This window comes from Chroicocephalus ridibundus, chromosome 1, assembly GCF_963924245.1.
Source record: "Chroicocephalus ridibundus chromosome 1, bChrRid1.1, whole genome shotgun sequence".
Classification (NCBI taxonomy): Eukaryota; Metazoa; Chordata; class Aves; order Charadriiformes; family Laridae; genus Chroicocephalus; species Chroicocephalus ridibundus.
In genome coordinates, this window is record NC_086284.1 from 24,029,090 (window position 1) to 24,044,994 (window position 15,905).

At 40.7% G+C, this 15,905-nt stretch overlaps 1 protein-coding gene across 9 annotated transcripts in view; it reads right to left on the reverse strand.

Moving 5' to 3' along the window:
- Positions 1–734: 734 nt before the first annotated feature.
- The window catches only part of SPATA13 (spermatogenesis associated 13), a 189,144-nt gene continuing 173,973 nt past the window's right edge, over positions 735–15,905 (reverse strand). For all 9 annotated transcript variants that reach the window (XM_063331356.1, XM_063331306.1, XM_063331316.1 and 6 more), the window contains 6 exons: positions 14,348–14,527; positions 13,467–13,699; positions 10,968–11,097; positions 9,843–10,215; positions 5,907–5,981; positions 735–4,641 (listed from right to left, as the gene is read on the reverse strand). In XM_063331356.1, coding sequence (XP_063187426.1) covers positions 4,460–4,641; positions 5,907–5,981; positions 9,843–10,215; positions 10,968–11,097; positions 13,467–13,699; positions 14,348–14,527 — 1,173 coding nt within the window. In that variant the 3' untranslated portion in view covers positions 735–4,459. The remainder of the gene's footprint in view (positions 4,642–5,906; positions 5,982–9,842; positions 10,216–10,967; positions 11,098–13,466; positions 13,700–14,347; positions 14,528–15,905) is intronic.

Genomic DNA, 15,905 nt, shown 5'->3' on the forward strand with positions numbered 1-15,905 from the left:
CACGCACGCCTTTCAGGTGTGGTCCCCTGCTCTGTCAGAATAACGAGAAATTAAAAACTTCCCTGAATCAGAGCAGTAAATTGAATCTCAGGCAGCATTGCCCATTGCTCTAACAGGCCAGCAGATAAACCTGTTCACACATTTACAGAACACGCCTTTTGGGTGAACCCTTGCAAAAGATTTTGCTTTTGTTCCAAAGAAAACAAAATTTAATCCTCCTTACCTAAACTACAGTACTTAAGTCACCATCCTCTGTGAGCAGGAGCTTTATTAATACAGAAGCTGTATTTGCATTTACTTCCAAGGGGCACCGTGGGAGCTGTCTGCCAGGACAAGGCAAAGCACGGGGATCGCAGATGCATATGGCTAAGACAGTAACAAGGATGGGTTTTGCCTAAATGATGAAGACTTCAATCCAGGAATCAGTTTTAGTAGTTGTTAAAATGAACTTGTGCTAGGAAGTACTGTAGCTGTTACTGGAAAACCAAGAGAGGAGTGTGTGACCTTTTTTTCCTTTAAAATAATAAAATGATGGTACATTTTTGCATCCCAGAGGATACTTTGTAGACAATTAAAAAAAAAATTCTAAAATTGCACAATAAAGTTTTATAAGACACAGCTGAGGAACTTCAGCTTCGTACATTATTTAATTCAAACATGTACAATAAGAGAAAAATAATGGGAATGTAAGTTTGTACTTATTTCTAGAAAATAGATTCATTTGACAAACAATGTTCCAAAAGCAAATAAACCTTGTAATGCAATTACTTCAGAAGAAATTCACATCAAGCTACCGCAGTTCTATACACTGTACTCCAGCCGTCAACAGCCAATTCATCTGCTCTGTAGCCAGGACACTTCATTTACAACACGTGTAACAGCACACAGATGGTAAGACGCACAAAGTAATGTACGTTAAGATAAAATGTTACAAAACACTTGTCAAAATAATATATATACGCAAGTCATACCTAGTATTTACAACAAATAGTTTTAAATTAGAAATCGTTCGGAAGGCATCTCCTACATACAAATGTCACACAAACAGAAAAAAAGCGGAAAGGCGGTCAAAGAAAGGTACTGTGTTAGTTATGGCTAAAGACCTTTGGCTCCAAAACTCTGTTATAATTATTTTCAAAAGACAACTAAAACCTGGACCATTTGAGTAGTCTGTCTTGGGACTCCGTTATTACACTGACCACTAAAACACAATGTGAAATTTAGCATGGCAAGAGCCACTTGTAAAACAATCTTATTATTTTAAACATCAAATGCTCCAAGTTAGATGCAATTATGGTTTGGCATTTTCCTAACTCAGTGGGAACACATTTGAGGACAATTACATTTTACTGCATCTCATGCATAAAGTCTGAGGTTATCTGCTCAGCAGGCCATCGGGAAGGCTCTGGCTGTGCTTTATCTGAACGAGGCACAAATGTGCTTAGTAGTTGCCCTAGAACTTTTTTTAGTAACTTAAAGCATGCAAAAGCGAGAGGAAAAGAACAGATGTTGCCGTCACACCTTTCTGATCATGTATCAGTTTTGTCAGCAGGAGGATCAGGGCAAGAGTTGCTAGAATACAAACTTTTACCTTTTAGTTGCAACTCTTTTTGCCCACAGACTCTAAAGGCAGGCTGAACCCCAAGTAAATATTTGTCTTAATTGTTGGATAATGTAATTGTGCGTTTTCATTTAACTATAAGTAGTTTAAAAGATTATGGTGTAGTCTAAGTTTGGCCTGTCTTGTTATATATTATCTTAATCTCTTGCAAGGTCAGATTGCAAAGAAAGACACAGAGAATATTATAAAACAACCATGTCTATATGTAGGGTACTATATGTAAAACCGTCCTGAGTAATCTGCACCATGAAACATTTGCTTTTTATCTCTCTGAAATTCACTTCTTGAGAAAAAAAAGCCTGCTGCATCCCAAACCATATGCAAACATTTCTGTTCATTTTTAGGGCTAAGGCACCAGCACTATGTGGGAAGAGCCTTCATGGACACTGACATGTCAGAAGATACATCCCAAAACCTCCTTTTTTTTCCCAGCACTCCACAGAACCGAGCCCTGGAAGGAAGTACATTTTAGCAAAGACACGTGTAAATAAGTGTGGATCTCATAATATCTTCGGGCCAGCTGGGAAAGTTTCTGGGTGAGCACTGCAATCCAACTTCAGACATTTTTTTTGCATCTAGAACAAGTCTTTCAAAATGCGATTATGAAAAACATCATCTCCACTTCCACAGTATGTGCATCACTTTGGTTTGCAGGCCCGAATGTGGTAAGTACCCACAAAAATGGGTATGTAAGAAACACAAAAGGGTCACTCATTTAAGGGGAAGGGCATGCATCCATGCCTGCATTTGGAAGTCTGCTCCTTGTGTTTAAATTGAGCATCAGAATTATCTTTTTTAAAAAATCTGAACAGAAATGGCTTGTTTTTAACATCACAAGAAAAATACAACCCAGCCAGCTTTTTTCACTAACTTTCCCGTGCATTTTCTTTAAGCTGAATCATTGAAAATGTCAGTGCATATTCCCAGTTCTTAACTGTTTCAGGTCGTCTTCCATCGCTACGGGAAAGCACAAGCAATGAAGTTCCTTATGCGGCGAACAATTCGGCTGAGCATCACCAGACTTTGTATTATTGCTGAGCTATATACACAAGGCATTTGAAATGTACAGTTGTCAAAAGATGTCATTTAAAATCAAAACCACAAACCTGGGCTTTGCACAAGTTGACACAAAGTTATCAAAGCCCCAAAATCTAGCAACTAGTGGGCTTCACAACACTGACGATGAACAAAAATACAGAGGTAACAATAGCAGTAGGAACAAATACATGTTTAAAATAAGGCTTTTTTACATTGTTGTTAAGATGCCTGGCCTCTAGCCCCGTGTTTGTTCTTCATATATTACACATTCATGACAAAGCTGATTGTGTCCATTGTCAGAGAATACCCTTGGATCTGTCCTTATCATCAGATAATGCCCCTAATCAGCAGCATAGAATAAAGTATTATAAAGACATTCATAGCAAATCAGTTATGAAACAAATGGAGTCTTTTTGTCCTTCCATATTAACAGCAGTCTTGTCATCCTTAATGAGAGTTATCAAGCAGAAATGATCAGTGCTGCAAATATCAGGATCCTGTTTCTTCCTGGTGGCTTTTTAGAAGTTATTCTCCCAAAGCAACTTCATGCCATAGGCAAATCATAGCAATGCAAATCACATATTGCATATGCTGGCCAGAGCTGACCTTAATTGAGTCAGGTTCTTCCCCTTCCAGTACGGACTGACGAGTCTGAGACAAAAATCCATCTCCAGTACACACAATTTCTCTGTCCCTTCCAGTAAGTATTTCTCTTTGTGAAGAAATAATTGGTCAAAACTCATTGTCAATTGACTGGGTATAAGAAGCATGGATCCAGACTGCTTCAATATATTTACATTACCATTCATACATTTGCTAAGTCAAGCTATATGAATACAAAGTGTGAGAACTATGTAACATGGCCAGCAGCCAGCACGTACTGTCTCAACTCTGACTTTGTACATTCACATTATCTCTGTTAGAAAATAAAAAAATACTTTTTACAGAGAGAAATAAGCATATTGGAAATACAAAGAAGCATCTCCCAGGCAAAGAAGTGCGCAAAAAGTGATATAAAAGCTCTACACCGAGAAGCATACGTACATGCAGTATATTGCTGTGACTGAAAGTAATCGATCTGAGATGCCCTGGGCTCCTCGTGTTTCCACTGATGTGCAATAAATGCACATATCTTTACAGTCCATTTCACACTCTGTTCAAGTTTCTATATGACAGAATAAAATTTCCCTGTTCCAATCTGGAATATGGTAAGGCCTTGCGGGACGTTCTCCTGCCATTTGGCAATTTAATAGAAAAAGACAGGAAGGATTAGGGTCCACTAAATTCTGCACCAGCTGGTTCATCACATGGGATGTCTCCACCTGATTTTAATGGGTGGTCTCTGCTCAGTGCTCCAAGAGGAAGGAGAAGACTCTCCTGAGATTCCGTGCTGATATACCCCTAAGGAAAAATTCCTCCCTATCCTCAATTTGGCCATCAATATAACGTTAAGAAAAATGAAATGTTACAATGACCTGCATGATTCCATCACTACTTCAACATACCTAAGAAACCAAGATCAAACGCTGCTGCTTCAGCGTAACAGCAATTTGTCTTTGTCAGAAGGCAGACTGCTCTTCATCAGCAATGCTGACATCTGGCAACATTAACTTCAGAGCGGTCTCGAGGAACTGCGTTATTCTTCTAGACAAAGGTGGTATTTCTGGTTCAAGGGAACCCAAGGTTTTCCCTCCAAAACTGGAGATTCACTGAGCACAAATAAGCTTATCCGTGTGTCCAAGGTCCTTCTCTGGAGTAAGTCTCCCTCCACGTCGATGTCCTTCCCAGGTCCTTGGCCTCTCACTTTTTAAAGGGAGTGAGTTTGTTGAAGGTATGCCAGAAGAGGGATGGCTTCCGCTTAGGTTCTGCCAGGGCGAAAACCTGCTGCTGCGGGATGCTGGTAGGCACAGTGATGTGGCGCTGATGAATAGGATGCAGGCTTTGGTGTGGAGGCGGCACAGGACACCCGTTATAGCTTACACCTGCAAAAGAACAGTTTAAGAAAGCGTATGAGTCAGCCAGGAGAGCAACCAATACTGGGAAAATTTAAGCACAGGACCATGGGACAACTTCAAAGGTCAATAAAGCCAGTGTGAATTTTGCCATGATCTCGAATGGAAGCACTACTAAAGGTTACCTTTTCTGATGTTAGTCTTTTTAATTGCTGCATTGATTTGGCTTAAGAAGAGAATAATACCAGTAAAAATAACATTACAGAATTACCAAAAATAAGCAGCAGTTTCACACAGCCTGGCTATATTGTTTGCACAAGTAAATTCTGGTATTTCAAAGCAATGACTTTACACAGCATTGTTATATGTATTTTAGTCAACTCTTAGAATAAGGCTAGGTAAAATATCACTACTAACAAAAATGTTATTTCTTCAGTTTGGAAAATATTTTTCCAAGCTAATGTTCTCAGCCTTTGACCTTTGTGCATTCTGAACAGAATCTCCTGATCACGATTTTCAGCCACTCCCCTGAAAATCCGGACTGATTTTACAGGTATCTAGTGACTGATAAAGAGAAAATGCTTTAATAATATTAATCCCAGGGAGCAGAGGACTACCTAACATCAACTTCCTCATTCCTAAATGCAGATATAACGTGGTCCCACTTGCTCAATTTATTCTCTCAACACACTGGAGATTTACCCAAATTTGACTTTAAGACGGAAAAGGACAAAATCACAAGACATTTTCTGTGACAGAAAAGGAATAAAAAAATGCTCTTTCCAGAGAAACACGTTTCTGGTCCATCCTTCCTTCCTTCCAGTCTAGGACGGAAGGGAGCCATTTTGAGTGTGTTATCAAAAATACAGCAATACGTGGCTTGCAAAAAGAACTTAAGGATATTTTAAACAAAGCACAGAATTACTAAAGGAGAACCACCTGTCTGAGTAAAAGCAAAGGAAGGAATCAGTAACCCTCATTTCTAATTTACTCTCTGCATGCACTTTCTTCCATCCTTACATAAACGGCTTGCCTTACCTCTTGAGTTTCTTCTCTAGTAAAGAGAATACTGACTTGCCTGTCTGAAGGAGACTGGGGCGCTGATTTAGTAGACGGTTTACAAAGGCATTGGAATTTGATATTAAAATACAGGTTAATGGAAATTATTTGAACTCCATGTAAACCATGAAAATTTTTTAAAAGATTGAAGAACTCAACCATAGCCACATTGTGCTATTTGCTAAATGAAGAACACCAGAACACAGTGAGAATGTAAAGCAATTCCGAACACCCACCTTTAATTTTTCCATGCCTCGATTTACGGGCATTCTGCATGGCTTGTTTCTTCTGGTTTTCTGAGATTTCCATTCCTATGTCAAAGTGTAAATTAGGGCACAGTTATAAAAATACTGTACCTAATACTTGATTACATTAAATTAGAACAAATAAGTAAACTATTAAACAATTTTTAGTAAATCTTCATAGTAATATACCTGAAGTTTTTGGAAGCATGTTTTACTTTGTCATATAAATGTAAAAATAGTTTTTCACTGAGATAACAATAGGAACATTAATTTGACTGTAGATTACTGGGAAAAGCTGCTTTCCAGTTCCTGCAAATGGCAATCACTGTGGAACAAACCACACAGAAAGGTCTTTTTATAGACAAGTCCAGATAACACGAGATTAAAAAAAAAGTGTAAATTAACGCTTCTGAAAGCTACGAGTCAGCAAGTAATAGATCAGAAATGCAGAATCTGTTTCTTTTTTCACTTACTCTGAGCTAACTTGGGGTAACAAATTGAAGTCACTGGTATCGCAGTACTACAAATTTGGATAATCTTTCCCTCTACTCGGAGGAGACAACATCACATCATCTTCCAGACACCAAAGCAGGCTGTGATGTGGTTGTGGCTGCATCGGACTGGGGCTGGAGCCCTCACTCTGGTTTCTCATGTACTTGTTTGCATACTTGTATGACTTACCTGATGCTAGAGTATATGGTATTTATGCTATTTAGTATCATGTGACAGGTGTATGACTGATCTGTGCTGAGTACAGAGATGCCAGGCATCTGCTGTGAAAGGTGACACCAGTGACTGGTGTCATCCGGAACCCAGGTACAGGCACTCCGGTTCCCTCTCCCTGCGTACAAGCCAGTTGAGATACGTGGATACGTTAAGTTTGCACAAGGAGACAACAGGGTGCACATGCTGTCACTCATTTCACTCATATGCACGTGAAGAGCACAGAAGTTGCAATTAAAAGTCAAAGCAAAGCATCTGGTTTGATTCCATTTTGCATCTTCCTGCACTTCTCTATACTTTTGAAATTCCCTTTACTATTTTAGTCTGAACTGATGAAGAAGTTATTGCAAATCAGCCTATTAGCTTACAATACAACAGCAGTTAGCCATAATTTTGGGGTATTTTATTCTGCAGGGGTTTTTTTTCCTGTATAGAAACAAGGAAACAGATTTAAAAAAATGAAAGCGATTTCATCAACAGAGATCAGACCACTTTCTTAGGGTGACTATTAGTGGTTTGGAGAAGGATTTTCTGGCTGTGGCCTTTTCTTCCCATATATTCATAAAAGCTAAGAAAAGCTAGATATGGTTTGGAAGACAGTGACTCGCACCAAAGTGTCTTTGAAATAGAAGTAAAATGCCATTTGCAGTTCTGAATTGGAAGGGTACATATTGGTTCTCTGAGTGGTTAGATTAGAGGCTTTGTGTGAAGTCCAGCAAGATAGCTTACAAAATCAACAAGACGATAAATTTAAACCTGAGGTTTACAATGCTGGTGCCTTTCCACTGGTTTTGGCTAAAGGTTCAATTATGCCAAAAAAAGAAATTTTAGAAAAGAAGCAGTCTTCTGGGTAATGGAGAAAACATTCAAGCCACTGTGACTCGCAAGACCAGATGGATATTAGCTATTGCAACTCAACTATCTTCCCTCTGGTTCATGATACCTGTGACAAAACAGGTACATCAAAATAATGAGTTGTGACATTTGAAAAGCAAGTTTCCAGAAGGCTCGCTCTTATCTGGGCAGAAAAGACTGTGCCTATGTGCCATTGTCAAGAATACAGTTTCTCGTTATACTTTATTTTCTTCGCTATATTGCACAGTGCCTGAAGAGCAGCAAGCACGACGGACCCTCCCTTGCAATCCTTGCGCTCAGCACCACGGGAATTGGTGACCCATCCCTAAATAAGGGTTAGTGTTATTACAACAAATCTCATTACCCTTTTGAATATCGTATGTTGATTTTCATGAGGTCCCCATAAAAGAAATAATGACATTTAGGGCTGTAGCTGCTACACCTTTGCAGCTTCCTCTGCCTGCACAACACAGACCTGCTGCTGCCCAGGGCAAGCACTAGTGTGAGCCTCAGAAGCATCCTGACGTACAGCATTGAGCCCACTCAACACAGTCTCCCGGTGCTCCATAAAGCAACCACTGCAGGAGGAGGTGTAGATACAGATTTGAAGAGCTCAAGAGTGCTCCTCAGAAAGGCTGGGAATGGAAAATGTTCACATTTTATCTTCCTTTGCTCAGGCCTGCTCACAAAAGTGAAGGAGCTGTGATTTATTCCGTATCATCCTTCCATTTGACTCTACTACTGTTCTCATTGTATGCTGGAGTGGAGGCTTTCTGTAACTTTGCTGTAAGAGGGATTGTTTGCACACTCATCATCAGATCCTCTGCATTGCTTAATTACCTTCTGATCACCTTCACCCTTTTGCAATATCCAGTTTATTTTAGAGTTCTGTTTAGGTGAATTAGGAAAGGCAGCCACCACCCATCCCCATGAGCACAAGGGGACTGAACAAGCTCTACACAGAGAACTCATGAAAGCCATCAGTGTTGTGCCCACGGTGTCACAACGTTACACCGTGGTGTTCAGCAGGGGAGAAGAGTTGGTTTTGAAAAGTTGGGAAAGTTTGAGGAAAGTTTAGCTGTGGCTGCTTCGTTGTTTACTCGAGACGACTGGGGTTAATTGCAACAGTTGGTGCAACAGGGAAGAGTTAAAACTGATTTTAGAGTATGAATTGGTAAACTTGGAAGTATTTTCTTCAGTTTATGGACTATCTACAATACATATGGAGGAGGCCTTATTTTTGTCATATTTACAACGGTATGAAACAAGAGAAAGCCACTAAGATCAAAAGGTTTACATTTGTAAACTAAGGGTTATTCCTGTCTTCCTATTCTTCTGACCAGGTGTTTCAAGCAAGTATGGAATATGAGATTTGGCATCTTGTTTAAATTTTAATAATGTCTGAGTTATATCATCCACTTCACTGCCTTTCCAATTTTAACCTGCTGTCATCCAAAGCCTAAGCCTGATGAGTGTTATAAAAAGGAGAAATTGCCACGTAGTCAACACATACAAATGCACTAATATTTCCATTACTTCTTTAGGAAGATTAAAAAAAGAGTTTTATTTTTCTTATTAGTGTTGCTGTCTTCTCTGTGTATGTTTTGCCAATGAAATTTTGCTGGAGCTTTTGTCACCGATCTTAAAAGCAAGCAAGAAACTATGCAAAAAAGAAATTAAAATAACAATCCTAAATGTACATTCACACAGAAGACGCTGTCCTTAGAGCATCCCACAGGCCGTGGGTCTAACGTTGATCCTAGGATTTGATACCTTTTTCCCTGCTCACTCAAGGTTAGGCTTCATTTGTCTGTAAACTGCCCAGAGGTGCTGTTGTTGGGTTTGTAACTAATGATACCACGCAACTGCACGGGTCTCCTCGACACAGGAGGTGCCATTATATGACATGGACAGTATAAATCTACAAGTAGAATCACAGAATCATGGAATAGAATAGAATCATAGAATCGTTTGCTGCTTGGCTTTATAATAAAGTGTCCTTTATGAACAGATGTTTTTGGGACAATGATTCATATGGAAGTGCTAGGATTTTGGATGGATTTTTATTATTGATTGGTCTCTACGAATTGCATCTTGTCATATCTCACATCTCATTCTGCTCTGCAATGCACCAGAATCATACAGGTTACGCTGTGACGCGGGTGTCATAGCTAACTGCCCCCAACGACAGGGCAAACACACCCGGACAGGCTTCACTTACACAGCTATAGGTCATGTCAGGTCTCTCAGAAGGCAGAGTGCACATCTGCAGAAAGCATAAGGAAGTGTAAAAGCAAGAACATTCCCCTTTGTTTCTACACCTTTTAGAGAGGAAATCCTTCCACTCACCCATTTCCTTGTCTTCCTGAACTCTTCTCCTTTCACTTTCGCACGCCTCCATCCATCTCTTTTTATCCTCTTGTTTTTTTGCACAGAACAAATGAATCTCTTCTGTTGCTCTGTTTATTATCTTAAAAGCATTCTTGACATTAATGTTAAAGTCTTTGTCTCTGCCATCTTCAGTGTCCACAATTTCCATCTCATCCATGTCAATACGATCCTTATAATACAAGATGTCCCTTCTCAGTAAGTCCTTCTTACAGAACACAAGCTGATGGTCAAAAAGGAAGAAAGTCCTCTGCTGGCTTTTGCCTTGCTTTGATATTTTGGTCAGTTCTCCTGAGTGGATCAGTTCTGAGCTTCTGGCTAACACATCTGGTCCCTAAGAGGAGATACATATACATGTAGTAAGTAAATCGTATTTTTAAGATCTTACTGTGTGCCTAACCAGTCTCATTTTATAATCAAGTCTTAAGTTCATTCATTTTTATCGTATTTTTATTATTAGATTTGAAAACATCATAGAATCATAGAATCATTTAGGTTGGAAAAGACCCTTGGGACCATCGAGTCCAACCATCAACCCCACTCTACAAAGTTCTCCCTTACACCATATCCCTTAACACCACATCTAAACGAGTCTTAAACACATCCAGGGATGGTGACTCCACCACCTCCCTGGGCAGCCTATTCCACTCTTTCCGTGAAGAATGTAGATAATCTCATACAGGTAAGCTCAATGAATGTGTTTCTGCTTTACTTTACTTCTGCATAAATCAGGAGGAAAATCATTAAAGTCAACGAAGCAGGTTCAAGTTCTGACAGAACTACCAAAAACCCAAAGCAGATTTTATAGGTCTATCATTTTAAAAAAAAATCCATTTTGTCATCTCAATCCAGTGTCATCTCAAAGATAAGTGCCCATGTTAATACATGCTGCTCTTCCTGATTTATAAACAAGGTAATCAGTAACAGAATCACTGTAAATAAAGCAACTGGACTTTTAACTGAGCAATGACCACTTGAAAAGTAGACACCATAAACTACCTACTATGCAGAAAGACATATCCTGGAGAGGACATGAAGTACTGTACACAGTACCTTTGGTCAGGAAAGGGACAGGCTGACACTTACCTCCCAGTCTACGATAGAGACTTGCCAACGTGCAATCTTGTCTATGCTTTCTAGTCTTCGTTTTCGCTCATTGATCAGGCACGCTACGTTCTTCATAGCCTCATATGCAGCTTTTATGTTGTTATAATCGCTGGGAAATGCAGGCAGATTTCAAAGATCACTTAGGCAATGGATATGATGCAATCACAAACTGTGTCACAGTGCTTTAAGTATTAGCCCACATTACCCATTGATCCCTCTACTCGGGGTACTTAAATAAGAGAAACCTGATTCTCAGCTACCCTGAACTTCACATAGTAGTCTGTACAATTCAGTGCTGCTGTATTACTATGCTTCATGCAGGAGCAAATTATTAAACTGGTGGAAGGAGGCAGAGGAGGTAGACTAATGAACTGCAATACTGGCTCTACTGAAAACAACAGTAGAACTCCCGTTGTCCTCAGTGATACATACATTTCACCAAAGGAATTTATTTTTAAGCAAGATTTTAGTGGGATTTTATTGGGAAGGGCATTCCTTTAATCATGTTTAACAACTGTATTCTCTCCTTCTTGTTCCCAACAGCTGGGTCAATGAATGCAAATGGAGAACGCTATGTGGCCAGAAAAAGTACCGAAAGCAACCTCAAACAGGGTGAGTGAGGGATGCAAGAACATGGGCACCGAAGAGAGGAATGAAAGGAGACAATGCTGACAAAGTGGCCAGTTTTCATGGAACAAATGTGTAAGAGCCAGGGCAGTCCCCTTCCCCTGCCTGCACCAGGTCAAATGCAAGCCTCCTGTCCTTCCATTGCTCTGCTCCCCTCCTTCTTTCCCTGAGCTCCCCACGTGCTTATGAATGCCCCCAACTTGTAAGCAGGTTTTTGTTCCCCTTGGAATAGCATCCATCACTCCTTCACCTTTCTCAAATGGATCTCTGAGAAGAAAGAAGGAAAGAGATGCATTTCTTCCATTAGAGTCAGTTGCCTTCCTCCTTTATCAGAACGCCTCTTGCAGAAAAGGGAGCCAGAGGTAGAAAACAGTATGAGCCAGAAATAAATCCTGCCAAGGGGTCAGCCTCGCCGTCCTTTTTATCTGCTCCTGTCTCAGTTCCTGTTTTCATCAGCTGCTGCTGATGGATGCGTTACTGCATGTTACTCTTCTCTCTCTATTTATACCTATGGAAACTCTTCCTGTTGCACTGTATACAAAAAGTGAGATTAACACTAACAGGATTCTACTAAGGTCAGGGAGATGGCCCACAGGGTGACTGCATGATATCCACACTGCTACTTTTGCCCTTCCTTATCTCAGTCCCTTCTTTCTCTGTTGGTGTGTACGTTATTCCACATTTGCTGCATAACCTGTGGCCTTCACAGCAGGCTGTACACATCGGATTGTCAAACTTTTTACGAAAACAAAACAAAAAGCTACCAAAAAAACCCCAGTTGGCTGGAGCTTTACCAAGGCTCCGTGTGGGTGTTGGCCTGCCTGTCTGTGAGCATCTCTGCGCACTGGGCGCCCACCCGTGTCACAGAAAACAGGTCCTATGCGTCCTTGCCACAGCGAGGTGGCAAGACCTTGCTGTCACTTCATCTGCAGGTTTAATAGCTCACAGAATAATCTTCCTAAAATTAGTAAAATTAGAGATACCCATGTTAGTAATTGTTATTGCAGGACTTTCCAGGTAGCCACGGAACTGAATGGAGGCATTTCACACCTGAATGTCAGTACTTCACATCCCCTATATTTTGTCCCCTGCAAAAATCCCGTGGTCTCCACGGGGAGTTTTCTCGAGGTCAAAGAAGTGCAGACTTTGCACAAGGAAGCATTGCCTCAGGCTGCATTTGAACTTTAAGCACAGGGGTCACAATGGAACATTTTTCTTGCAGTTGTACAAGGCAAAAAGGCAGACATTTAAAGATAAAATCTTAATTTAGTCAAAGATTTAGTCAGCTCAGGGGTATACTAGAAGGGCTAATAACCTGCAACTTCAATTGTTATTTATCCCATCTGAAAATCTAGTATCTGGACTTTATTGCAAAGGCAATGTTTATTACTGGTAAGTTTCTGAAAAACATTACCTCCAAACTTGCTCAGATTGTGTTTTTTATTAAAGTCTTCTTTACCTTTTCTTGTGTCCATAACATTTATGCAGCTTCCCCCTTTCTTCTGTGGATTTCCTTCTCCTTCATTTCTTTGACACATTGGCTTTTTTTCACTCTGATTTACACATCCCTCCCACAACCTATTTCAGCACCTTCTTCCTTTCCTTCTCCCTCTTTCACTTATTCCTCATTCTGTCTTGCATCCCGTCGGTCCCCTGTGCTGCATTTTCAGATACTGTTTTGGTTAATATTTGTGATGGTTCCAAGATGCCCATCTAGTAAGGAGCTCCTGCCTATAGTGGTCAATGGGAGTTTTGTTCCTGTTCTCAAAAGCCTCAGTGTTGTGTCACCCAGAAAGCTTGAGTAATTAGGTGTTATAACTACTATAAGATTTGGGTTTTTCATGCTCTCACCTGTGCTCCTGAGTGGTGTATTTGAGCAATTCTGCAAGCTGCAGAGGGTACTTGCAGATTTTCTGAACGGGCGTGAGAAGAAAACCGTCAATGGCAATGTCAATCATCTGCTGAAGCAAGCGACAGGCCTCAAAGAAGTGACGGTATTTGCCCTGTTTCATCAGTTTCGAAAGTTCAATGCAGGCACTGGGATGATTGTTACAGTACTCTGAATAAATAGCAAAGCCTTCTTGCTATTAACAAAAAAAGAAAAAAGTCAAAGCTTTAACTAAAGTATTTGCCTATAAAGCAGGAAAGATATTTGTGTAACATCTGTTATATCTCATTAGATTAATTAATCCATTTCTCATATTGTTTCCTGGCTGATCAGCCTTGAAACTATGCAGAAATCTACTTTGTAACTGTCAAAACTATGTACCTGCTTTGTAAGAACACAGAAACAGAGACCTCCATTGAGTCAGGATAATCTAACCCACTTTAGAGTACTTTTCTTTGTGGAAGACAGCTATAGGCTTAGCAAGTGTCTATCATGAACTCACAGCCTCTTTCCCCACCACCTTCTTTCCTTATTTTCTTTAGGAAGTTTTTGCATGCCCAATATGAGGTCACTGCAAATAGTCCAGTCCATCTGTGATCGTTACAGTTCTGAAAGGGAAACTTAAAAATGTGTACAAAGTTACATGCTTGCTAAAGATAAGGAGAAATCTAAACCATTAAATAACTCTTTAATTGTAAAATATTTTACATGCTAAAATGCTATCTATACATAGTTGAGTATCTGATAAGCACTTGTTACTAAAATCCCCTTCTAACATGGTAACTTAGCATTTTCTTATCATATTTTGTTAATTTCATAAATAAAATCGACTTTTGCAACGTACGTGTTGAAGAAAACATGACCCTATTTCACTTAGATGAGGTTCTTCTTTGTTGTACTGTTTCTCAAGATCCTTCAGAAACTTCCTTTGGAACTTGTAAATATCTTCAATATTTCCAAAAATGGTGCTTAACTGAGCTGCGGTGAACATTCCTGTATGTTTGCGACACTGCCGAATATAACCCTGGAAACGAAATTGAAAAAAAAACTCTTTAGTTTGAAGATGTGAAAACAGGTTCTACCCCGAAGATGCCCCTTTGAGCTGGCCAGACCCCTGTGGATCCATGGGCAGGTGAGCGGTTCCACAGCCACACACACGGCCACGCCATTTCAGATTTGCATCCGAAATGTTTACACATTGATTCTGGCAGTCCAACTTCTGTCTCACAGTACCGCAAATGATTCAGGGAACCAGAAACCCGCAGACTGTGTAAAACCCACGATGCTACTTTAGCTGCCGTGCATTTGCATAGCAATTTCTCTGTGCCATAACAGTTCTCCAATGGATCAGAACTAACCCTAAAACAATTAATATAAAGACAATTTCTGCCAGGGCTTAAGTACTGGTTCCTTAACCAGTAGTTAAGTAGGGCAGAGTCTAAGCCAGAGAAACAAATGAAGAACATATTATAATGCATTCAGAATGCCGCTGTTTGGTAAAATCCATATGGTACCGGCAGGAGGTAACAGTATTGGCAAGACCACACATACAAGCACTTTTCCAGTTTTTGTCTCTTTACTTGTAAGAACATCACAGGGGGCCAGTTCACTTTATTCGTATCCAATGTTAAGCAGACACACAACGGAGTCCTCCAGTTTTAAAATGCCCTCAGAGCAAATTCTGCTCTGCCATCAGTAACCGACATGAGATCTCATCAGCATTCGCGTAACTAAGCAAAGGTGCGATCGGGGGCCTCTTAGGGCCGAAACACGCAGCAGCAGCCGCTGCCACGCACAGCCACACATCCTCAGGTGCCTGTCCCACACAGCCGAGCGTGGCGAGGAGGACACGGCGCAGGGGCTGAGCACCCAGGAACAGCTGCTGTGCTCGTGCTCTCCTACCAGTTACGGCGCCGGGGTACAGAGGAGCGCGAAGGTTAACTGGTGGGACAGGGCTTATCTGCCAGGCTCCTCCGTTTGGCTGCTTTCGGGCAGGCTTCCCCCAAATCGCTTTGGGAGCAGACAGCTGTAAAAAGCCTTGCGATTGCTCCGGTGAGGTTTACCAGGAAGCAACCCTGAATATTGCTGGCACTGACATGAATATTCCTGTCTCCTCCGCAGCCATCTGCTCTGAGAGCTGTGCAGCGGCTACGCTGCAAGCCAGCTACCACATTTACTACTGTTAGGAGGACAAGGAAAACTAATCCCTGTGTGCGGCTCTTGTAATGTGGATGGCAGACACTTCTTGAACGTAAACTGTTTTTCTGAGTATACTCCAGCTTCGTGATCCTGACTGCACCAGTCCTAGTGATTCATTCTGGTGCGGAGCTTGCAAATTTGGATTACTATCTGCAGTAGCTTTTCTGGCTTAGTCTTACTTGAGTGTATTTTCAGCCTTATGT